Source organism: Marmota monax, unplaced genomic scaffold (genome assembly GCF_021218885.2).
Source record: "Marmota monax isolate L192 unplaced genomic scaffold, Marmota_monax_Labrador192_F-V1.1 WCK01_AAM20220418_F8-fsc00026, whole genome shotgun sequence".
Classification (NCBI taxonomy): domain Eukaryota; kingdom Metazoa; phylum Chordata; class Mammalia; order Rodentia; family Sciuridae; genus Marmota; species Marmota monax.
Window position 1 is genome coordinate 4,074,810 of NW_026693108.1, and position 25,237 is coordinate 4,100,046.

Here is a 25,237-nt window from a genome sequence, read left to right on the forward strand (position 1 = left end):
ACTGCCAGCTGATGATTGGCTCACAGCGGCCCCAGCAACTTCTAGCTGATTGGCTCCTCTGCAGTGATGCTCATTGGGCTGTTTCCCCGCCCTTTCAGACTACGCAGCTGCTTATTGGGGGACTTTTTTGGCTCCACCCATGCAACCCAGCCAATCAGCCTCAAGAGCAGGAGGAGTGGGGGAGGGGGAGAGGCTTGTGGGAAGCCGGTGGTGGCAGTTGGGCTCTGAAGGTTTTCCTGAGGAGCTGTTTTGTTTGGCGTGTGTGGTTCTAAAAATAAAGTTTGTTTCTTTTGACAAGTGGCTCCTGAATTGTGCCCAGCCAGACTGCGGCAATGATCAATGTGTGAAAGATTACCTAATTTATAAAGGCTTACAAAATTGACTTATAGGAGTGAATGTGTCTGTGGTTAACCGGGAATAAATGCTATTTTCCACTCCACTCTAGGCACTAACACAAGGACAGCCGAGTGGCGTCCCAGACAAAGAGGAGCGTGTTTGCCTGGCAGAAGCAAGTGGCAGTCATGAGCCAAGTCAAGTGCTGCTTACTGTAGCCTGGTTGTTAGAGGTTCTGCAAACGGTTCACCACTGGGGCGGCCTCTCCCGAAGCTGAGCGTCTATTTTATGCAGCAAAAATTCCACTTTCAGATCCACATCCAGAAGACACAAGTGTATGGCTTCCTCAAAATATTTTAAGAAAACATTCACAGAAATATTACTCATATCAGCCACAACTGGAAATACTCCAAAGACCCTTCCATAGTGAAAGAGAAATGCACTGTGACTTATCCTGGAGTGACGTTCTGTGGAGCTGTGAGCTGGAAAGAACCACAGCTACATGCAGCATCATGGCAAACGTCACAGTTAGAATGACGAGTAAGTGCCGGTGGACTCAGACGAGAACATCCCGTACCAACAGTGAGGATTTGTAAGCCGCCCCCTAAAGCCCAAGGGTCGCAGGCTTTGTCCCCAGCTCATGGCACTACTGGGAGGTGGTAGAACCTCTAGGAGGCAGGGCCTGGGAAAGAGGTGAGGTCCTGCAGCATGCTCTTGAAGGGGACATGGGGACCCAGCCTCTTCCTGACTGTCTTTGCCTCCTGGGGGCCATGAGGAGGCCAGTTTCCCTGCTGTGTGCTCCCAGCGGGATGCCCTGCCTTACCACGGGCTCAAGGCCTGAAATCATGAGCCAAAGCAAACCTTTTCTCCTTAGAAGTCGTTCATCTCTGTCCCAGTAATGGAAAGCTCACCAGCACCCAGTGTGCCCTGCAGAGCCGGAGAGGGGAGACGGCTAGCAGTCAGCAGGGCGGTAGTCACTGAGGACAGAGGAGCAGAAAGACAGGGTGTGGCAACGGCCGGGTTTACAGCTGCGCAGCATTCCCAGGGTACCACCACTTTGTAAAGATGCACCCTTGTGTCTGTGCCTTGAATTCAATTGAGAATTCAAACAGATCTGTGCATTCTTCTACCCATGATAGAAACATCCATAACGCACCACAGCGCAAGGACCTCTTCCCACAGTGACTCACAGAGCATTTCTCCAAGTGCCATTGAGAGCTGCAAATTATTCCCTTGGGATGGTCTGCTAATTCACATAGTTCCCACACAAAGGAAGCTTCAAGCAGGTGTTTGTACTCACTGCTCTTGACTTAGGATTTAAGGCAAAAGGATGTCTAGGTTGGGCCCATACACTTAAAACTTAAAAATGTTTTGTTATAGGAAAACCTAGAATGAAATCATTTTTCCCCCTTAACTAACTTGAGGAAGGAAAAAGGCAACTCGGCCAATTACGGCTGCAAGAGATTCCCACATGCACTGTTCACCTACTCTTGATCCTATTTCCTGTTTTCTGTTTGTTTCGGTACCAGGAATTGAACTGGGGGCACTCAACCACTGAGCCATGCCCCCAGCCTTATTTTGTATTTTATTTAGAGACAGGGTCAGAGTTGCTTAGTGGCTTGCCATTGCTCAGGCTGGCTTTGAACTTGGGATCCTCCTGTCTTAGCCTCCCAAGCCACTGGGATTACAGATGTGTGCCACCGCACCTAGTCTGTTTCCTGGTTTTTAAATAAACTTTTACTTAACCACAGTGTTTTCCTCATAATACATACAAGGAAAACGGGATTCATATTTCAATAATGGTTTAAACTGAAAGGAAAATAAAAGTTAAAACTATCTTATATGGCCACATTCTGCATCCACTGACAAAATGTTAAATCTTTTAAAGCTATAGATGCACATGCTGTAGACTGCAATAGTGTACAGCGTGAGCCTGTGACATTCCGTGTTACCTCTTTAAACACCTGTTGCTCCAGGAGAGGAGGATAATAAGTGGGTATAGAGGTGAACAGACCCTCCACACATGTGGAACACATTAGGGGTTCCAGACACTTCACAACACTTCACAGTGGTTCTCACCTGATCGTCAAGTGACAACTACATGAAACCAGAGGACCCGTGATGCTAGACAAATGCAGATGGACGAGGACGCAGAGGTTCTGAGTCCTATTACTGGGCCGTCAGCAGCCAGCAGGGGAGGGGACCAACCACTCCCCCAGTATCAAAGCCCTCCTCCTCCTATCACGTCTTATTCCTTTCTCTTTTTTTTTAAAGAGAGGAGAGAGAATTTTTTAATATTTATTTTTCAGTGGACACAACACCTTTACTTATTTGTTTTTTTATTATGTGGTGCTGAGGATCCAGAGCCCCGTGCATGCCAGGCGAGCGAGTTACTGCTTGAGCCACATCCCCAGTCCTCACTTCTTTTAAAAAAAAAAAAAAAAAAAGCAAAATGAATTGCTAAATATATTTTATTTGGATCAACAAGGAAAAACTTAAGAACCAGAGATTTAAACAAAGTTTGGTTTTAGATACAATCTTAAATCATTTTCTTAGTTTTGAAAAGTGTCTTTAAAAACTTTCTACATGAAAAGTTGATGTAGACTGGGGCATTTTTTTCCAAAAACTATTTAAACAAATGAAGGCAACTACTTAGTGAAGTTTACTGTTAATGAGATAAGATGACAAAAGACAAAGGAAGCAGCTGTTACAAAAATGTTAAGTACTACGGCATTGTCAAGTATGATTCCTGATAAAATTAGAATTACGATCATGTCTTCTGAGACGTTGGAGCTTTGCAAGAGTACATGCATGCTCCTAACTCCAGGATGCTAAGGCCTTCAGTGACACCTCCGCTTCCATAAAGCAAGTACCAGGTGTGTGTGAAAGGCTGGGATACGTGGACTACAATAGCAGCAGTTTGAAATAGAAAAACCAGAAATAAAGGGAAATTATATTACTTTATCATAAATGTCTTCATTCATTTCTCTTGGAGACTTTACTTTATATAAGTGCAACTAGTTATTTTTAATTAGTGCTTTATATGCATAAGGTGAAATTGCCCTACATCTAAATGTTTGAAGTGAAATTATAAAAAATACATACATGCATATACAATGGAGAAAATTCTTTTCCTTCTGTGAAATGTCTGGGTAATAGATAATATTAGAGGTGAAAATTGCATAGTTGAACCAAGCAAAAACTTAAGTGGTACATTTATCCTCTTTTCAGTCCAATTGTGTAATATTTAAAATTGAACTTTTTAAAGTTGTTTATTCTTTTAACTGGAACCTAAAATCAAAACCACTAAACTTTCAATTATTCTTGTACTTAATGCAAGATTTCTAGAGGTTTTTTTGTTGTTGTCAAACTTTCTATGACATTAACTTAAAGAGGGGCCTTTTTTTTTTTTTTAAACTTATATGTGGTGCTGAGGATCGAACCCAGGGCCTTGCATGTGCGAGGCAAGAGCCCTACCGCTGAGCCATAACCCCAGGCCCAAGAGGGGCATTTTTAACAAGAAAAAATGAAATCTGAGACTGTCCATAGATGTCTCCATGTCCTACAGATGTGGGCACAAGTTCCAGGGGACATGATGGAATATCACTTTTGGAGAAGTCACTACTGCTCTTTGAGCCATGTGCTTCCTCTGAGAGAAGAAGCTGTGGTACATTGTTCAAGATAGAATTAGAAAGACTTTTCAGTATAATTCTATCTTTCTGAATACAGGCTCTATTTCTTGTAATTCACATGACACTCTTTGGCTGTGGTTGTCTGTTAAATTTCCTGTTTTGGACCACTTTCAGCAAACCAAAATAAACAGCTCACAGAAAAGGCTATGGTAACTACTTTTCCCCTTTTGGCACTTCCAGTTAAGTGATTCCCCCTTAGAGGTGCAGAGGAAGAGGGGCAAAGAGCCACAGACACGGCATAAGTGGGTCACAGAAGTTTCAATGCCCCAAAAAAGGTGCCATCTCCGTCCCGTGAAATCTTTGCATCTTCTCGTGGTATTGCAAGTTGAAGTTCATCTCCTTCCTCCAGCTTCGCAATGCCTGGGGAAGAGTGATTTACAAGAACTTAAGATGGTTGTTTTGTGATAAAGGAAGAAAACAACTTAAAGCAAAATGTTTCAGAAAAAATTATTAAAATAAGGAGACACACTTTAGGTGCATCAAGAGACCAGCTGCAACACTATTGGCCTTAAAAGTAAAATAAAGAAATACGCAGGAGGAGGTACAACAGAAACAAATAGGTTTATCATCTGTTTATAAAATGAAGACTCAGAAAAGGACCCAAAAATCAAACTTTAGAAACAAGTTAAATAAGTTATGTAGCATATCCCTTGATAGAATATTACATAGAGAAGGGTTTTGCTTAATTTTATTGAAAAAGGAAACCTTTTCTAATACTAAATAAAAATGCAAAAATAAAAATACAGAGGATAGTTTTTTTTTTTTTAAGAGAATTTTTTTTTAATATCTTTTAGTTTTCGGCAGACACAACATCTTTGTTTGTATGTGGTGCTGAGGATGGAACCCGGGCCGCACGCATGCCAGGCGAGAGAGCTACTGCTTGAGCCACATCACCAGCCCTATAGTCTTAATTATACTTTTAAATGAGCATATAGAAGTATAAATATTAAGAACTTAAAAAAAAAAGCTATTGCTTAGCAAAGCACATTGGTTGGCACAGTCTTCCACTAGAGTTCCTGCTATGGTGTTAGGTGTCATTTTGGATCACTTTTTAAATTTTTTTTTTTTTTAGGGTTGATGGACCTTTATTTTATTCACTTATTTATATGTGGTGCTGAGAATTGAAGCCAGTGCCTCACACGCGTGAGGCAAGCGCTCTACCACTGAGCCACTCTTTAGGGGAGAAGCCTTCCTTGTATTAGGTTTCCTTAAATAACCGTTTGCCTTATAATCAAAAGAAACAAAGAGATTAGCTCATTAAAAATGACCAAGGGGGGCTGGGGATGTGGCTCTACCGGTAGCGTGCTCACCTGGCATGCGTGCGGCCCGGGTTCGATCCTCAGCACCACATACAAACAAAGATGTTGTGTCTGCCGAAAACTAACAAATAAATATTAAAAAATTCTCTTTCTCTTTCTCTCTCTCTCTCTCTCTCTCAAAAAAAATGACCAAGGTATCCGTGTGTCTAATTTACAATGATGTATCCAGTGAATTAAGAATACAAAATACAACTCAAGACCTACAGTAAATATAAGGGGTAATTGTTGGCTATCATAAACAAAAAATATGGAGAAGAGGGGCAAGGAGTTGAAGAACAAATACACCAAATAACTAGTACCTAAATGGTCAAGACCTAAACGTAACAACTTAGAAAGTGGTGCCTTGTATCGTTAGCACACAGTGAAACTGACTCACATACACACCTCCACTCAACCTAAGGCTCAAAGCACCAGACCTCCTGGGTCCACACAGCCAGTTTGTCTATAGAATCCATTCTGTGTACATTCACTGCTCATCTAGGTAGGAGCAGTGATGGAGGATGACAGCTTCCTGTCCCCAAGGTCTTGTTTTTTTGTAATGGGCCAAGACAGACAACAGTGTCTGTTTTAGACATTGTTTAGGGTAGTGAATATACTTTCTAGAATCATTAAAGCATTTGAAAATTGACTATATTAAAGAGTTAAATCTTGATCTTTTTTCTATTTTTCTCACTTATTAAATACACTTGTGCTTATCGTATAAAGGAAATAGCTCACAGAGCACTAATTAATAATAACTCAAGATTAAGAGTAAATAAGTCTTATTTAAAACTCTGACACTGTTTGGGACTTTTTCTACTCTTCCAACTGTAACAGTTGGCTGTAACTTTTTGAACAATAATTATATTCAATTTACTAATAGTAAGATTCAGCTTTAGGTACATTAGTGGTCCCTAGTATTTTGTTGGGCTTCTTAAGCTGACCCTTTCAGTCTTTTCAGGTAACTATGGAAGTAGTTCATGCAGTCATACACTATCATGCAGTTTTTAATGACTTTAAACAAATTCAACCTAAGACATTAAAATTGCAAGCCTGAAGATTGTTAGAGAATTGTTCTCCTATGTAACAGAGTTATTAGTACTAAGAAATATCTTTAAAATCAAGGCAATTATTGTTTTAACAGGCACCCAGGCAATCTGGCAGCATACTCTCCAAGGAAGTGAATGTGAGATGAGTAGATGATTAGAAAATTTTAGAGTTAGTTGTGAAACTCCAAGTACTAATGCATATAAATAAGACAGGAGTGGCCTTGACATTTATAAAGATTTTGCAATATCAAAATGCTAGTCAGCACTGGGCACAAAGAAAGTTGCCTGTATGAAAATCAGGGAATTCCAATTTCAGACTTCCTCCCGCCCCCACTGTAGCTATTCACATCCAGAATGATGCCACCTTCCTCACTATGCACCACTGTCCTATGTCCTATGTCACACTGCATCCGTTTCTAACTGATTGACTGGGGGTTTGTTTGGAACTGCCTTTAGAATAGTTCAAGTATTTCCCAATCCTGTGACCACACTGTGTGCCCTTCCCAGGCACTGCCTGAGGCTGAAGACATTCCTCGGGGCTCTGAACCGATGTGTCAAAATCTCCATGGGGGAATTAGTGTGACCAAGATGAGCATGTTTTTAAAAAGCCAGCCTTGAAGAACATGAAATCAATCCCCCAAAATAAAACAGCCCTCCCAGGCTGTTACCAAGCCTGCTTCCCTGAGCTTCTGCTCTCTCCTGAGTTCAAAAGCAGGGTCACTCCTACACTCTCACATCCCAAAGTCACCTGCCAGGTGTCCCTTGACACCAGAGGCTACCCGTCTGAAAGGAGAGATGGTGTGCCATCCTGTCCTTTGTGCACTCATGCCCACCTGAGGCCATTCTTCCCAGAAGGTGGAAGTTCTGCTGGCTCCCACTGTGGACCAGACTAGCTGGTTTACTCCAAGTTCTGGAACTTCGCAGCTGTGCAACCTGGGAGAAGTTATGTTACCTCTCTGTGCCTCAGCTTCCTCCTCCCTTAAGTGGAAGATTCAGTGAGCACCAGGGAGAGTACCTGGCAGATGGAGATCTCTGTTAGGTATTAGTGTAGTTGTTGTATTGTTGGAATTGCTGTCAATGTAGAGCTCTACGAAGTTGCTCTGCTTTCTAAATGTATATAAAAAATGTTCAACTATTAGTAATGATTCCAACCATATCAACAGATGGGCTCATCCTTCAAGATAATAAAACACAATGTACTGAAGAACATCTGCCTGTTTATATTTATGGCCTGTCCTTTCTTTCCTGCCCTGGGCAGCTAGATTTTCAGCCCAGTCTGTCTGCATTCCACAACAAGCAGGTCTGAGAACGGTCACTTACCAGCTGAATAACAGGAGTTGTTGGGTAGTGTTTCTGGCATATTCTGAATACATCGGAACAATGTCACCAGACTCAACTCGTCCCCAAAGACGTGGACTTTTTTCCTCTGTATTAGGTGTCCCATGGCAAAGGTGCTATCGGTGTACAAAACCTGAGAACAAACCAAAGAACACTGCCAGACGAGTGCACGGATCGGGAGGCATCGGACTATAAACAGGAGGCTGTGAACCTACCTGGCCATATATAAAGAAGTACCCGGTTTCTTTCACCACTATTTTATTCTCTTTTTCTTCCAGGGCTCTTCCTCTCTTAAAGCTGAGAAGCCATGGAACAAATGTATAAGCTCCTATAAGGAAGAGAAGTATTCATAAGAAAGGAACCTGAGAAAAGTAGTTTCCACTTATTTTTTTTAAATAAGTAGTTGTTAACCTGAATCTGAAACTTGAATTTCATCTACTTAAAAAAAATCATAAAAGAGGAAAAGACAAATCACCGCACCCATTGGATTCTCTGGATTCTCTGGTCTCTTATGCACTGACCCGGGCAAGAGTCACATTCCGGGATCTGAGAGCCAGCGCCTTGGGCATGTCTGGGCTTCCTGACATTGTGTCATGATACAGGCTGGTCTGGAGGGAAAGCCTGCAGGGACGGCTGGACACAAGTCCTAACAGCACACTGGTAGAGACTGTCCTCTGATCCGCAGGGTGAAGAGCTTAGCAGAAGCAATGAGAGGAAACCAGCCCGCTGTGCCCTGGCAGCAGAGCAGAGCCAAGCAGAGGGGAAGGTCACTGGGCTGCCACAGGCACTGCGTGTTCACTGCCCTGGGGGCATGTGGGGAGTGGCAGGGAGACAGACACTTGCTCAAGATCTGATGAAGGGGAAGACAGGAAATGCAGCCCCGGAACAAGCAGGCAAGGGTCCAGAGTCGCTGAGCCAGAACAAGTCTGGGCATCTGGACACCCGCACCCAGTGACCAGACAGACGCCCCTCCCTGTGCTCCAGCTGATTCCCGGTTCCTCACAGCTCCATTATGCAAACACTGGTGTTAGGGGGACCTTACAACCTCTAGATACTGGGAGATCTGGTGAGGTGTCCATAAAATGGTAGCAAAACAAGGAAACGGAAGGCTACAGAGATGGAGGTACAGGACAGCAAGACGAAGTGTGGAGGTTGGAAGCCGTGTTCACAGTGTTCTGGATAACTGGCAAAGCTGAGCCACGTGCGTCTCCAAACTCCACCTTGGTCATAGCAAAGGGAGGGTGAGATGAACGGCAGAATATGCCAGAAACTCGAGCAAAGAACAGCTTTTCCTGGATTTGAGGCCGAAGAGTTTCCAGGGATCTTCAAAAGGGCTCAGAGTGACATGCAGCTGACAATTTGTAGAGCTCCCTCCCCCAGGCTCCTCATAGCTTTATTGAGGTAAAACTAAAGCACAATAAAATGCATACATTGAAGTAAGAAATTTGATCATTTTTGACATGTATATAACCAATGCTATCAAAACAAAGTATTTCCACTACTTTTTTAAAATTTGAAATCATGCAGACTTGTTTCCTGCATGATTTACTACAGTAGAAATCAATCACCTTAAGATATAGAACCCCACCCCCATCTGTCAACTATTTAAAAATTAAACGGCACACACATAAATATCTCAGGTCAAGGAAGATTCATTATAATGTGCCTTGGTGTGGGTCTACTAGGAGTCCTATAAGCCTCTTGTATTTTTTTTTCCATTTAATTCTTTAAGTTTGGGATATTTCCTGATATTATTTCATTAAAGATTGTATATTACTTTGGTTTGTATCTCCACACTCTCATCTATCCTGATAAATCTTAAATTTGATCTTTTCATGTTATCCCATCTTTCTGTTCATGGTTTCTTAACATCTTCTCTCCATGGTCGACTCTATTTTCAAGATTATATACTTTGTCCTCATTGCCTGAGACTCTGTCTTCCAGGTGGTCTGGTCTGTTGGTGATGTTTTCTATTGAATTTTTAATTTAGTTTCCTTAATTTCAAGGATTTTTTTTCAGAACCTCTTTATTTAACTGATCTCTTGCTATAACTGTCTTTGCTCTCTTACATAATCCTTTACTTCACAGTCTAACTATGTACATTCTAAACTCCTTCTGACGTGTCTTCCACTTTGGCGCTGATGGATTCTGTAATTGGAGTATCTTGATTTGCTTGGGGCAACTTGTTCCCTTGCTTTCTCATGTTGTGTGTCTACCCATCTAACAGTATGGATCTGAGGCAGTCGAGTTTCTACCCTGTGCATTTATAGTGTCTTTTGAAGCCTTCTAGTACCTCATTGTTGAGGGGGGAGACAACAACCGAATCCAACAATTCACAGCATAAACAAAATATTTCCTACTACGATGTCTACAATGTTAATTATCACAATAGATGATCAGTTATTGCCTATAATAAAAACAGCAAGTTGCAAAAAGGTTTATAATTTCAAATGGTAGACAGGGATAGAACAGAAGTGATAATAGGATGTGATGATTATGAGGGAGGAGGAAGGAAAAAGCAGTAAAAGATTAAGAGTGAAAGAGCAATAGAGACTGGCAGAAGAAAGGAATCAAGGAAAACGGGTAGGAGGAAAAATCATATACAGTAAAAATTAAGATCAAGTTAAAAGTGAAAGAACACAAAACAAAATTAAAACATACTAATCAAACAGTCTGGCTTACAAAAAACTAATCCACGAAAAATAACTGGCTTCAAAAATGCTATAAATGAGGAAAAACTCAAATATGAATATGTATGAATGTCCATTGTTTTGTGTAAGTTTGTGGAGAGAAGACTTAAGACGTGCTCTTTGCTTTTTTCAGGAAGGTGTCATGTTATCACTGTAATTACCATGCTGTAGACAGACCTCTGGAACCTCTTTGTCCTGTGAAACTGAAACTCTTTGACCTGATTCTCCCCAATCTCCAGCCCCTGCCTCAGTAGCCACTATCCTACTGTGCAAGTTCAATGACTTTGAATCCCATATACAAATGAGACCATGTGGCGTTTGTCTTTCTGGGTCTGGCTGACTGCAGTTACACATGGTCTTCCAGGTTCATCTGTGTTGTGACAGATGACAGAACTCCCTCTTTGCAATAGCTGCAGAGCATGCAGCTGTGTGTGGCACTCATCTTCATCCATCCATCTCCTGATGCACACTTAGGTGGGTCACATTCTGGCTACTATGAATAATGCTGGGATCAGTGCAGAAGTGCAGAAGTGCCGATTCCACTCCTTTGGATAGATACACAATAGTGGGACTGTTAGGCCATACGGTTCTATTTTTATTTTTAAAAGGATCTCCACACTGTTTTCCATAATGGCTGTATGAATTTATATTCTCAATCCAAATAATACTATTGATGGAAGAATGTGAAGAAAATATGGTGGTTCTTATTTTATATTTCTAAGAAGTCAAAAAGCCAGAGATGCTAAAACAAAACCGACTCCGCTGTGATTTCAAGTAAAAACAAGCAACGGCTCCTTTGGGCATCTCTTCAAGTTCACACTTCACAGCTGTGGAGGGTGGTGCCAAGAAGACCAGAGCAGCGGGGGGAGGGGGGGCAGGAAGGCTGGAGCGCGCTGGCGGTGCAGAGATGTGCTGCTGGTCTTCGTGGACACTTGTGTTCTGTGCTCACTCCCAGGAGCCACCTCCACCACCGTCACGGCAGGAGCCATAGAAGGGCGCAGGCAGCCAGGGCCAGATGGCGAATGAGGAGGTCCGGGCAGGCCGGGAACAAAGGAGCAGGAGAGGGTCTTCTGATGAGGCCAGCTTCCTGCTGGATGGAAGTGTGGTGGACACAGCGGGGACCCAATCAGACTGACACTTCCTACTGGAGCTCCTCAGCAGGGGACCAGTAGAGAAACAGACGCGTGGACAGAGGGGTGCGTGGACAGGGAGGAGAAAAGGAGAGGAGGAAATTCCAGGGATCATAAAGAACAGGCCCAAACTACCCACCGGATTCCCAGCCCCTTCTCAGAGAAGTGTGTCTGCCACTTCTGAGACAGACCTGCTGCTTGCTTGCTGTCCCTGTGTCCTGTTCCTCAGTTCTTGCTGAGCGGAGACAACAAACCCAGTGTGCTTACACAGTAACTTCATGCCCTCAGAAGGGAACATGACTTGGGGCACGTCTGGTTGCTCTTCCCCAACAAGGGCTCTGGAGAACCTTCTCCTCCCCTGAAGACCCCCAGTGCCACACTGGAAGACAGCCGAAGATAACAAAGGCAACGGCCCCTCCACCTGTCTGGACCCCATGTACTTTCAGTGAAATGAGCGCAGTACATAGTATTCAGCTTTGTTTAAATGAGACGATTTGCCTGAGGCCCTTTAAATGTTAAGTGCTGAAAATCATAAGGAAGAATGCGTGGGATGCCTGGTGTGATGGCGAACACCAGGATGACAGGCTGTCTCCACAGTCTGGTAATAGGACTTGGTGCTCTGACCAAGGACTGCTTTTTCCCCCTCACAACGCCTAACTTAGATCCTAACTCCCCTGAGCTCAAAGGACTGTTCACGTTTGGTTCCCTACTAATTCTTCAAGCTTAAAATGATGACTGACCAGCCTACAGAAGACATGCAGCAAATTCTTATTAAATGAACTAATTCAACTTTAAACATAAGATACTGAATGACGACGTACTATGGCAACTAGACAAGCATTCTACTGTTCTTCTAGAAGGATTTTGCTACTAGTTTCTGAAATCTGGGAAATGAAATGCCAGCCATCATAAAGCTAGGATATCCTCATGAGAGCCCTTGTTTACATTCTGGCTAGGGATATTATTTACTAAAATTTATTTTGCAATGATTTAAATTTACTTCTTTTTACCAGATATTTCTTTTGGCACTACATCATCTCTTTCTGGCAATATTCTTACTAAAAAGATACAGCCCCTGTTTACTTGTTCTTATTTACTGTCTTATTCCTTTTCCACTCTACACCCTCAGCCACCCATGAACACAGGTGTGTGCACAAGCACACCCCCATACACGCTGTGCACGTAAACACAGAGATCATAATCTGTAAGATCAGAGTTAGTTGGCTGCAGTCCTAATCCTTGCCAGTGAGATAGCCTCACACAGTGTGCATTCTATGAATATGTGCCAGTGAATGAATTTCAGATCCTTTAAGAAAACAAACTAAACAATCAGTTAAAAGCTAACTATAAGCATAAACATTATAACCGATAATACATGTTTAAACTCATTGAGATTTTTAACATGAAAGTTAGACTATAGATCAATGCAAAGAAGAAAATATGCATTAAAACCTTCCCTGTAGAGTGCTTTTCTAAACCAATACGCCTCACTCCTTACAGCAGATGCTTAAGAATTTGGGGTGCTGGGGCTGTAGCAGAGTGGTAAAGCGCTTGCCTTGCATGTATGAGGCACTAGGTTCAATCCTCAGCACATACAAATAAAATAAAGATATACAAATAAATACAAATAAAGATATTGTGCATCCATCTACAACTAAAAAAATATATATTTATATTATAATCGTATATTTACATATATAACTTATATTGGAAGTAAATTCCAAGAGCATTAATATTATTACTAGTCAATAGGTAAAATGCTGGTGTACCTTCTATATATAAGGTATGAAATTTCCAGTTTTAAATCTTCAATGCATTTAAGTGTTTTCAAGCATTTTAACAATTAATATTTAATTTTACATGTTAATGTATATAAGAGTGACAAAGTAATATGTGAACACAATTTTCATGTATTTGTGAAAATGTCTGCCTTTCAAGAACACACCTTTCCTCCTCTAATACACATCAAAGAGTATTAGATAAATTTTAGGATGCAAAATATTATAGAAAATCTGTGCTTCACTAATGGTTATTTTTATTCTATTTTCTGAAAGTTAAACTCCCAATATCGCACTTTCGGTGTTGGCTCTCTGGGACCACAAAGGGCAGCCAATGTTTAGCTGTCCACTGGTTCACTTCTCTTGATTTTTTTTTTTTCCATTTTATTACTTAAAACTGATGGAAATAATAATTGTAAGATGGAAAGCATAACACTTTTCAAAAGGTGGATGAAGTAAATCAACTCAAGAAGCAGGGTTTTGTTATGTAAAACAAACGTGGTTTGGTATGGTAACTTAGTCCTTGCAGCCAAGTCATCATATGCTGGTTCTGTGCACGTGGAGTGCTAGGAACTTAACAGAAAACAAAGCCAGGCGTGGCCACGTGGGCTGACCTGCCTGAGAGGCAGTGAGGCCACTGAGGGTCTGTGAGCGGGAGACAAGTGGGCACTTGTATATTCTAGAAATATCTGCTCTGTGGCTACCAGGTAAGAAAAGGTGCAAGTGGTTCACACCAGGAGGCAGATGTGAGAGGAGAGGAGGAGGCTAATTGAAAACGCATTTAGGACAGAGCTGACAGCTTTAGATCACTGTGATTACAAGAGGCGGTGGAGAATAACACCCAGGACTCTGAAGTGGACGAAGGCGCACATGGTCATGGAGAGTGGGCACTGGGGGCTGAAGAGAAGTGGGCAGAGTTCTAGAACTCGGACGGAGGCACCAGGATATTCGAGATGCTCAGTGAACAGAGGCTACGTAGGCTTGGGGCTCAGGACAGTGATGTGGACTAGGGGCACACCTGTGGGCCACCAGCATACAGCATCAAATGACCTCAAGGAAGACTAGGGAATTCCAGAGGAATAAGGGGAATGGAGAGAGGATGGGACTCGTGGGAGTCTGAAGATCACCACTGTTCAGGAAGTACCTCTAAGGCTAAAAAGAAGCGCCCAGCATGCAGAAAAAGGGGTAGAGAGACATTCAGGGAATGAGATTCCTATGGAGAAGAGGCATTGGCTATCGACCTCTACGGAGATACTAAAAACAGAGCTCATGGAACCTCCACGAGAAAAGGAAGTCGAGATACTTCCACCACCAACGTGGGTTAAAACGTGGAGCAGAATGGGAGAAGCAGAGAGGGGCACCTTCTCTCGGGTAACCATAAGGGTGGGGAAAGTAACGGAGGCCACCCTGGGGCTGGGTGAAGGAAAGCCAGGCAAGTGCTGTACCTGGCCCAGGCCCTGAGACTGCTCCAGGAGCCACGGAGCCAAGCGGCTCTCACCCCTCAGGATCGCCCGCCCCACAACCCAGGAAGTTCCAGTGCTACCTAGAGGGGCCTTGGGGAAGTCTAGGAGGGAACAAGACACTCCTTCAAATCAAGGTTAGAGAAAATGAACTTGTACAAAGCAAAATGAGATGGAAATGTGTTTACAATTTGAAGGAATAGAAAACTGAAAGACACAAAAGGAGTAAAGGATCCCCACGATGTACAGCATGGAAGCTCGGACGAGGACTGGCACCGACTTTAGAGTCTACAGGGGACGGTGTGCCAGGGAGGGTTGGAGTGCGGCTTCACTTGACTTCCTATGGCTGCTACAACAAACTGCCCCAAACTGAGTGGCTTCAGACAACGCGGTTTTCAGAATTCTCCTCCTGCAGGCTGTGTTCCCCATGAGGCTCCCGGGGAGAATCTATTTCCTGACTGTGTCCAGGTTCTAGAGCTGGCCCACGCTCCTTGACCCTCGGCCCGTCCACCTTGACAACCTGCTTCCCAGCCACACTGCCTCCTCTGAGCCCAGCACTCCTGACCTGCTCTTAGGTGCAGGCCAAGGACAAAGGCCCCCCTATCTGGCCATTGTGACGACCCCGGGAGCTAGAGCCGAGTCCCATCTGTGAGCTCCTCTTTGCCATCCCAGCATTCGGGGACCAGGCTGTGGGCATCTTTGGGGGAGGCGTTATTCTACGTATAGTCAACACTCTGAGCACCAAAAAAGTGTGGAATTTTAAAGTTAATAAAATCTTGAGTATATTCAGGTGAGAAAGTCAAAGTCGCATAACAAGAAGAAAAGATTCTTGCCTCACTTTTCTCAATGTGCCTAATAGCACCAAGAGACAATGGTGAAATTCCTAGGAAATCCTCAAGAGGGGAACAGAATTCTCTTTCTAGCCACCGACCCTTCAAGTATAATGACTGTAAGGAAATAGCTGTGATAATGCAAATGCTGGCTATGCACTGCCCCCAGGTGCTTTCAGTAAACCAGCACAGAAGAAAATTCAAGCAAACAATGCAAGGAGAGGGACAGCACCAGGATTTGCCAGGACAGCTGAACACTGTCATCCTAGAGGCGAGACAAGAACACATGGGAAAGTGCGTCTGTGGAAAAGAGGAAAATTGCTTTACAATGTCCCAGTGTAGAAATCATATCAGTAACAAATATTGGCAAGTAGAGGGCAAGATATATAAAGCTCATCATCTGCCTCACTTACAGCAGCTGGGGCTCAACAAATATAATGTAAAGTGACAGATCGAGTCATGGAAATATAAATATTTTAAAAGTACATAAACACTGACAAATATCATAGTACTGTCCAAAAAATTTAAAAAATGGTAGTAGACAAAAGGACAGAAGAAATAGAGAAGAACATGAATAATATCTTAGACGAGAGAAAAGAATCAATAGATATCTTCCAAAAATATAATTGTAGATGTCATACTAATGTGGAAAAATGGCAGAGTAGAAACTTCAAAGAATCAGTCCACTGAATCAACAACTAAACTGTTAAGAAAGGATGTAATCAACTTTGGGGGGTGTGCAATCTAATAAGAAACCGACACCAAACAAGGCAGACCTTAGTGCAGAAAGAGGAGCAGAGTTTAGTGCAAAATTTCAGCAACTTGTGGTACTTTTTCTTGCCCACTTTCCATACCCAACTCTCCAGTTTGGCAGCATGCATGGAGATGGAGACCTGAATTCTGGTGGCAGTTTGCTTGTGTCTCTGACACAAGCATTTGCTTACAAAATATTACGACCATGCATTCAGAGCTGCCTGGGGCCTCCCTTTATGTAGAAACAGCTTCCCAGGCTGACATCAACCAAAAGCACTTACAGAAATACCCAAGCCCAGCCAGCTGAAGCTTGGGACAGAAGATAGGTAAGCAACAGACTTCTCGACAATCCTATGAAAGAGGAGGCTAGGGAGGAAGACTTCAGAAAATACAGGCTTTGAAAGGCTACTGCACATCCTCAGAGAATTTGGAGTGCAATTGAGCATGACAGGACCAGAGGCATCCTCAAAAATGGGCTGAGAGGACACCAGTCTTGCCCCACAGGCTTATCTTTGGGCTCTGTGCCAGCAGGAGGTGAAGACCAAGGCAGAACTGCAGGCAACCTAAGACTGTTGAAAGATCCAGGCATTGATAGTCAATCTGCAAATAAGAAACCTATTTAAACTTTATTTTTGGTTTCTATTGTTTTAAGAATCTTCATCAGGGTTGGTGTAAAGAGAAGGAAATCTCTATCAGACTGACTGCAAATTCTAAGGAATCAGATTCCACGGCCACACGGGACAAGGAATAGTCTTTGTGTAAAATATTTTTAAAAAGTTAATAAAGAAATGAACAACTTCAGCTCACAACAATAAACAACAGAAAACTCTGCAGATGTCAGGGGTGATTGTGTCTGATTTCCAGAATTACTACGTTTGATGTTGAAGCGGATCGGTTTTCAACAAGAGTTTAATGCATACAAAGAAAGAGGAAAATTATGGAGCAATCACAGGATGAAAAACTGACAAACAATCCCTAAGAATGCCCAAATGTCGAACTCACAAGGTGAAGTCTTCAAATCTCTGAAACGGCTAAGAAAAACCATGGAAAAACAAGTTCAGAAAATGAGGATAATGATTTACAAATAATTGGATGATTTTGACTGAAAGGTCAAAAGTATTGAAAGGAGCCAAATAGAAATTTTGGAGGCTAATGTAAAACTACTGAAATAAAAGCCACCACTGAAGGGGTTAAACCAGACTTGAGCAGGCAATGCAAAATCTCAGAATTTAAGTTATCCAAGAGGAAGAAAGAAAAAGTAATGAAAACTTATGATTATATGAATCCAGGATATAGAATTAATTTTAAATTGTTTTCCTATATACCAGTCATGAACAAGTGGATGTGAAATTTTTTTAAAAAATGCCATTAACATTAGCATTCCAAAATGAAATCCTTGTGTGTAATATAAATGTATAATACCAATATAAGTAAATCTACAAAACTGAAATGAGTCAAAGAGAAGCTAAATGCACAAATATTCTATGGTCATGGATAAGAGGACTCAGTATTGTCAAGATGTTGGTTCTTCCCAACATAATATATAAATTTAATCCCAATCAAAATTCTAGCTAGGTATTTTATGGGTATCAAGAGAGTCTAAAGAATAGGTGGAGATGCAAAAGACCCAAAAAAGCCAATGCACTATTGAAGAGCAGAGATGGAGAACTAATACTACCTGACTTTAGGACTTACTGAAAAGCTGCCGTTATCAAGAGAGTATGGTGTTCGAGAACAAACAGATCAGAACCCAATATGAGCCCCAAAATAAACTCTCACAAATTCAACTGATATTTTGACAAAGGACAAGGTAGTACAATGGAAGAAAAATAAAAGCCTTTTAAAAAAAGACTCCTGAACAACTGGACATTCATATGCAAAAAAAATTAACCCAAGCTTCGTATCTTTCATAAAAATTAACTCCAGATGGATCACAGACCAAAGTGTAAAACACAAAGCTATACAACTCCGAGAAGGTCTCATAAGAAAATCTAGATGGTTATGGGATTGGTGATGACTTTTTACTTATGATACTAAAAATGCACACCAAAATATAATAAACTGAAATTCATTAGTACTAAAATTTCGTGGTCTGCAAAAGACATTGTCAAGAAAATGAAATCATGCATCACATAGTTGGAGAAAATATTTCCAAAAAGATGTATCTGAGAGAGAACTCTTACCCAAGAAAATATGAAGAATTCTTAAAATTCAACCATAAGAAAGCAACTGGTAAGACGTGGGGATGAGTGGAGGAACTTTGGTTTGGGCAAAGGGGAGGGAGGGCAGGAGGGGACACGGGGTAGGAAAGATGGTAGAATGAGACGAATATCATCTAGGTACATGTATGCTTGCATGAATGGTGTGACCCTACTTTTTGTACAACCAGAGAAGTGAAAAATTGTGCTCCATTTGTATGCAATAAATTGAAGAGCATGTTGCTGTCATGTACAACTGATTATTTGCTTTTTTAAATTTATTCTAATCTGGTTTAGAAATGGGTCAAACCCTTAGCAGACCCCTCACAAAAAAGATATACAGATGGCAAATAATGGTATAAAGAGATACTCCATATGATGTCATCAGAGAAATGAATATTTAAAACAATAATGAGATAGCATTATACATCTCTTAGAATGGCAAGAAACCAGAATATTGACACCAAAATCCAGCAAGGGAGTTGGCCAACAAGAGCTCTTCTTTGTTGCTTTTGGTAAAGAAAAATGGTGGATCTGTTATGCAAGTGTTTCTTACAAAATTCAACGTATTTTTATCATATAATCTACCAAAAACACTTCCTGGTACTTAAAGAAGTTAAACTTTTGTTCATACAAAAATTTGCACTTCAATGTTCATAACAGCTTCAAAACTCATAATTGCCAAACTTGGTACCACCCAAGATGTTCTTCAGTAGGTAAATGGACGAACTGTTGACCATCTAGACAATGAAATATTATCCAGCACCAAAAAAGAAATGAGTTTTCAGGCCATGAAAAGACATGGAGGAAAGCCAAATGCATACCACAAAGATAACAAGTGACTCCAAAAATGTTTATACCTTCCTCTCCATTTTTCTTTGAACCAAACCGGCTCTAACAATAAAGTTTTAAAATAATGAAGAAAAATCAACACATCGTTCTAAGATACCATTAAGCAGACTAACATGCATTATGGTAGTCACAGAGGGAAAAAATATAGAGAAAAAATGGCTAAACTATTCCCAAATTTGAACAAAATCATAAATCTGCATTTGCTAGAAGTAGGATAAACATACACTCTAAGCAGGATAAACACAAAGGTATCCACACCAAGACTCATTATAATCAGGCTATTGAAAGACAAAGGAGGGTTTCTTGAAAGATACCAAAGAGAAGCAATCTTTCGAGCACAAGCATGTTGAATAAGATTGACAGCTAAAGTCTTACAAAAAACCATGGAGACCAAAGGCAACGAGAAAATGTAGTCACAGTGCTTCTGGAGCAACTGTCAGCCTAGTATTCTAGATCTGCAAAATATCCTTCAGATGTAAAGGATAAAAATGCTCCTTAATACATAAAAACATGGTAGCTCATCAGCAGTAGACCTACCCTAAAACAAGTGTCAAACAGACGACTTCAGATTGAAATAAAAGGATGCTAGTTAGAAATCTGAAGATACATGAAGAAACAAGAACACAGATAAAGGTCCTGTATGGATAAATATAAAAACTATTGTTGCTGTGGTTTTAGTTTGTAACTTCTCATTTTGTTATGTGGTTTAAAAGACAAATACATAGAACAATAATTATGTTAACACATAATATATAAGCATGGATTTTTGTGACAACGGTGACATAAAGAGAAGTTGTAATGAATTCAAACAAGGTTGTTATAAATTTAGGGTGCTTGTTAAAATTGCCCAGAGTAAGAACTAAGTAAGAAATGCAGGAAAGGTAATTAGGAAGAATACAAATGGCATAGATGTAAATGTCTATTAAACACTAAAGACAAAGTAATGAAGGAACTGAAAAGTAAAACATAATTATGAAACATCAGAATGACAGAATTACTCTTTCCTCATTAGTAATCACTTTAAATGGGTTAAATTTTCAATTAAAATAGATTGGCGAGATAGATTAAAGAAATTTGATCCATTACAAATGGATCACACGGGATTCACTTTAGATTCCAAAACACAAATAGGTCAAAAAATTAAGCAAAGGAAATTGTGCATTTTGCAAATAGTAGCCAAATATTTCTGGGGTAGCTATACTGATATCAAACAAGATATAAAGTAAGACAAAAATTGTCATAAGAGACAAAGGTGCTGAAATAGCTATTTTACTCAATTGCTATAGGATCACTATTCACAATAGTCAGAATAGCCATCAATGGATGGATGGACAAATTATGGTTCACCTATAATGGAACATCATTCATCCATTATTTATCAAGAGGAACAAAGTACAAATATGGACTACAACATGAACAAACCAGCAAACATCATTCTAAGCAAAAGAAGCCGATGCTAAAAGCCACACATGCCATGATCACGTTTATGTGAATAATCATAGAGACAGAACTGAGTGTGGCTCCAGAGGGTGGAGAGCTGGAGAAATGGCACCAACAGCTGACAGATGCAGGGTTTTCTCTTGGACTGATGAAATGAGCAGGAGAGAGCTGGTCGCAAAACACTGAGTGTGCTAAACGCTAATGAGTAGGCACCTTGGTTTTATATTATGTGTGTCTGGCTTCAGTAGACAGATATAGTTATAAATACTAGGGATCCACACTCAAAGATGGCAAATAGTCAACATAGTAGGCAAATGGTTCAAACTGTAAAATAGAAATTCTTAAGGTGTAAAACTGCACAATTTATCCGCATATGATGAATAAAATCAAACCAAATTTCTCAAATTAGTAAATGTGAATATGATTATATCACCCAGCAGATGAGCCTCATTTTAAGATGAGATCAAAAAGTAAACCCCAGCTGTGTTCTGTGAACATGGGCACACATGAAACAAATTACTCCAAGAAAGTTAAAAAAAAAAATTTGGAGAAAGTCATACTTAGGAAATATAAATGAAAAATAAAATATTTCAGACAGGGCCTCCTCCAGCAACCAGCAAACACCTGACAGAGCCTAGAAAACTTGCACTACAGAACATCCTCAGCAAAATATTCCATGAAGAAGAAATGAAAAACAAGGAAGAAAATCAGCAGAGGGGGAGGTGTTACACTAAAGGGAAAACTAATCAATGGAGAAACTGAGTCAAGTTAAATACAAAAAAATAAACAAAAATGGCTGGGAATACAAATCATGTCTGAATAATAACCCTTAATGTTAATGGCCTAAACTCACCAATTAAAAGACATAGACTGGCATATTGAATTAAAAAAAAATCCAACAATATGCTGCCTCCGAGAGACTCATGTCAGAGGAACAGACATCCACAGAATGATGGTGAAAGGTTAGGAAAAATCATAGCACTCACATGGACTGAGGAAGCAAGCAGGGGTTTCCATCCTCATATCCAATAAAGTAGACTTCAAGCCAAAGTTTATCAAAAGGGATAAAGAAGGACATACTGCTCAAGGAAACCAAACACCAATGCTTGACAATTATAAGTACATATGCTCTGAACAATGGAGCATCTACATTCATCAAATAAACTCTTTTCAAGTTCAAGAGTCAAATAGACCACAACACAATAATTCCAGTAACTTTAATACACACACCACTGGATAGATCTTCCAAACAATAGCTAAACTATAGAACTCAATCATACAATCAATAACTTAGACTTAACTGACATATATAGAATATTTCATCCTTCAACAAGCAAGTACACTTTCTTCTCAGCAGCACATGGATCCTTCTCTGAAAAAGACCATATATTATGCCACAAAGCAACTCTTTGCAAGGTATTACCTCTGCTGTTTTATATTTGCTTTCTATCAGATCACAATGGAATGAAATTCGAAATCAATGATAAAAAGCTACTCCAACACCTGGAGACTAAATAATATGCTACTTAATGAACAATGGGTTGCAGAAGACATCAAGGAGGAGAGTAAAAAATTTTTAGAGGTGAATGAGAACAGATACAGCATATAAAAATCTCTGGGACACTATGAAGGCAGTCCCAAGAGGAAGGCTCACTGCATGGAGTTCATTCCTTAAAAGAAAAAGGCAACAAACTACTTAACATTACTTCACAAAGCCCTAGAAAAAGAACAAATCAATACCAAAAGCAGATGAAGAAGGAAATAATTTAAATCGGAGCTGAAATCAATGAAATGAAAACAAAAGAATCAACTGGAAAAACTGACAAAACAAGTTGGTTCTTTGAAAAAATAAAACTGGCAAACCCCTTAGCTGTGCTAATGAAGAGAAGGAGAGAGAACTCAAATTACTAACATGGTGAAAAAGGAAATATCACAACAGACACTACAGAAATACAGAAGATAATTAGAAATTATTTCGAAAATTTGTACTCCAATAAAATAAAAAAAAAATCGAAGGCATCGACAAATTTCTAGAGTCACTAGCTTTGCACAATTTGAATCAGGATGATATACACAATTTAAACAGATCAATTTCAAGCGATGAAATAGAAGATGCCATCAGAAACCTACTAACCAAGAAAATCCCAGGACTGGATGGATACACAGCTGAGTTCTACAAGACCTTTAAGGAAGAACGAATACCAACATTCTTCACATTTATTTCAGGAAATAGAAAAAGAAGGAATACTTCCAAACTCATTCTGTGAGGCCAATACCACCCTGATTCCAAAACCTGACAAAGACACATCAAAGAAAGAGAACTTCAGACAAATACCTCTATGAACATAGATGCAAAAATTCTCAATCTGGCAAATCAAATACAGAAACATATCAAAAAGATTGTGCACCATGATCAAGTGGGGTTCATCACAGGGATGCAAGGTTGGTTCAACATATGGAAATCAATAAATGTAATCAATCATATCAATAGACTCAAAGAGAAGAAATCATATGATTATCTCCATAGATGCAGAAAAAGCAATCAACAAAATATATCACCCATTCATGTTCAAAACACTAAAAAAAACTAGGGATAACAGGAACATATCTCAACACTGTAAAAGCTATCTATGCTAAGCCCCAGGCCAACATCATTCTAAATGGAGAAAAATTGAAAGAATTTCCTGTAAAAACAGGAACAACAGAGGGATGCCCTCTTTATTTACTTCTACTTAACATAGTTCTTGAAACACTGGCCAAAGCAATTAGACAGATGAAAGAAATTAAAGGAATACGGATATGAAAAGAAGAATTCAAATTAGCACTATTTGCCAATTATTTGATTTTATACCTAGAAGACCCCAAAAATTCCTCCAGAAAACTTCTACAACTAATAAATGAATTCAGCAAAGTAGTTATAAATCAAAGGCAATTCTCTATATCAGTGACAAATCCTCTGAAAGGGAAATGAGGAAAAAAAAACCACTTTCAATAGCCTCAAAAAAAAAAATGCTTGGGAATCAACAAAAGAGGTGAAAGACCTCTACAATGAAAACTACAGAACACTAAAGAAAGAAATTAAAGAATACCTTAGAAGATGGAAAGATCTACCTTGTTTTTGGATAAGCAGAATTAATATTGTCAAAATGACCATACTACCAACAGCACTATACAGATTTAATACAATTCCAATCAAAATCCCAATGACATTCCACATAGAAATGGCTAAAGCAATCCTTAGCAATAAGAGTGAAGCAGGTGGCATCAATGTACAAGAGCTTAAACAATACACAGAGCAACAGTAATAAAAAGAGCATGGTATTGGCACCAAAATAGACTTGTAGACCAAAGGTACAGAATAGAGGACACAGAGAAGAACCCACATAACTACAGTTTTCTCATATTAGAAAAAGGTGCTAAAAATGTACATTGAAGAAAAGATAGCCTCTGGTGTTGGAAAAAAAACTGGAAATCCATCTGCAACAAAATGAAATTAAACCCCTGTATCTTACCATGTACAAAACTCAACTCAGAGTGGATCAAGGACCTAGGAATTAAACCAGAGACACTGCACCTAATGGAGATTAGGGCCTACTTTTTCTCCTATTATGTCAGATTAGGCCCTGAATTCCTTAATAATACTCCTATAGCACAAGAATTTAAATCCATATCATTTATTGATTCTTGATTTTTTTTTTTAACTAAAAAGCTACTTCTCAGCAAAAGAAACAGTGAGGTGAATAGAGAGCCTATATTTTGGGAGCAAACTTTTACCACACACATTAGATCACTAATCTCTAGGATATATAAAAAACTCAAAAATCTTAACACCAAAAAAAAAATCAGTAAACAGACCAAGGAACTGAACAGACACTTCTCAGAAGAGGATATACAATCCATTAACAAATATATGAAAAAATGTTGAACATCTCTATCAATTAGAGAAATGCATACCAAAACTACTTAAGATTTCATCTCACCCCAGTCAGAATGGTAGCTACTATGAAGACAAACAACAATAAGTGTTGGCAAGGATGTGGGGAAAAAGGTACACTCATACACTGCTGGTGGGATTGCAAATTGGTGCAGCCAATATGGAAAGCGGTATGGAGAATTCTTGGAAAACTTAGAATGGAACCACCATTTGACCCAGCTATCCCTCTCCTAGGTCTATACCCAAAGGACTTAAAAACAGCACAATACAGGGACACAGCCCCATCAATGTTTATAGCAGCACAATTCACAATAGCTAAACTGTGGAACCAACTTATATGCCCTTCAGTAAATGAATGGATAAAGAAACTGTGGTATATATACATAATGGAATACTATTCAGCATTGAAAGAGAATAAAATCATGGCATGGAACTGGAGAATATAATGCTAAGTGAAATTAG

At 40.1% G+C, this 25,237-nt stretch overlaps 1 protein-coding gene across 2 annotated transcripts in view; it reads right to left on the reverse strand.

Annotated features, from left to right (window-relative positions):
- Window positions 1-2,786: 2,786 nt before the first annotated feature.
- Tnfsf13b (TNF superfamily member 13b) overlaps window positions 2,787-25,237 on the reverse strand; it is a 34,766-nt gene continuing 12,315 nt past the window's right edge. For both annotated transcript variants that reach the window (XM_046454983.2, XM_046454982.2), the window contains 3 exons: window positions 7,926-8,038; window positions 7,693-7,843; window positions 2,787-4,385 (listed from right to left, as the gene is read on the reverse strand). In XM_046454983.2, coding sequence (XP_046310939.1) covers window positions 4,273-4,385; window positions 7,693-7,843; window positions 7,926-8,038 — 377 coding nt within the window. In that variant the 3' untranslated portion in view covers window positions 2,787-4,272. The remainder of the gene's footprint in view (window positions 4,386-7,692; window positions 7,844-7,925; window positions 8,039-25,237) is intronic.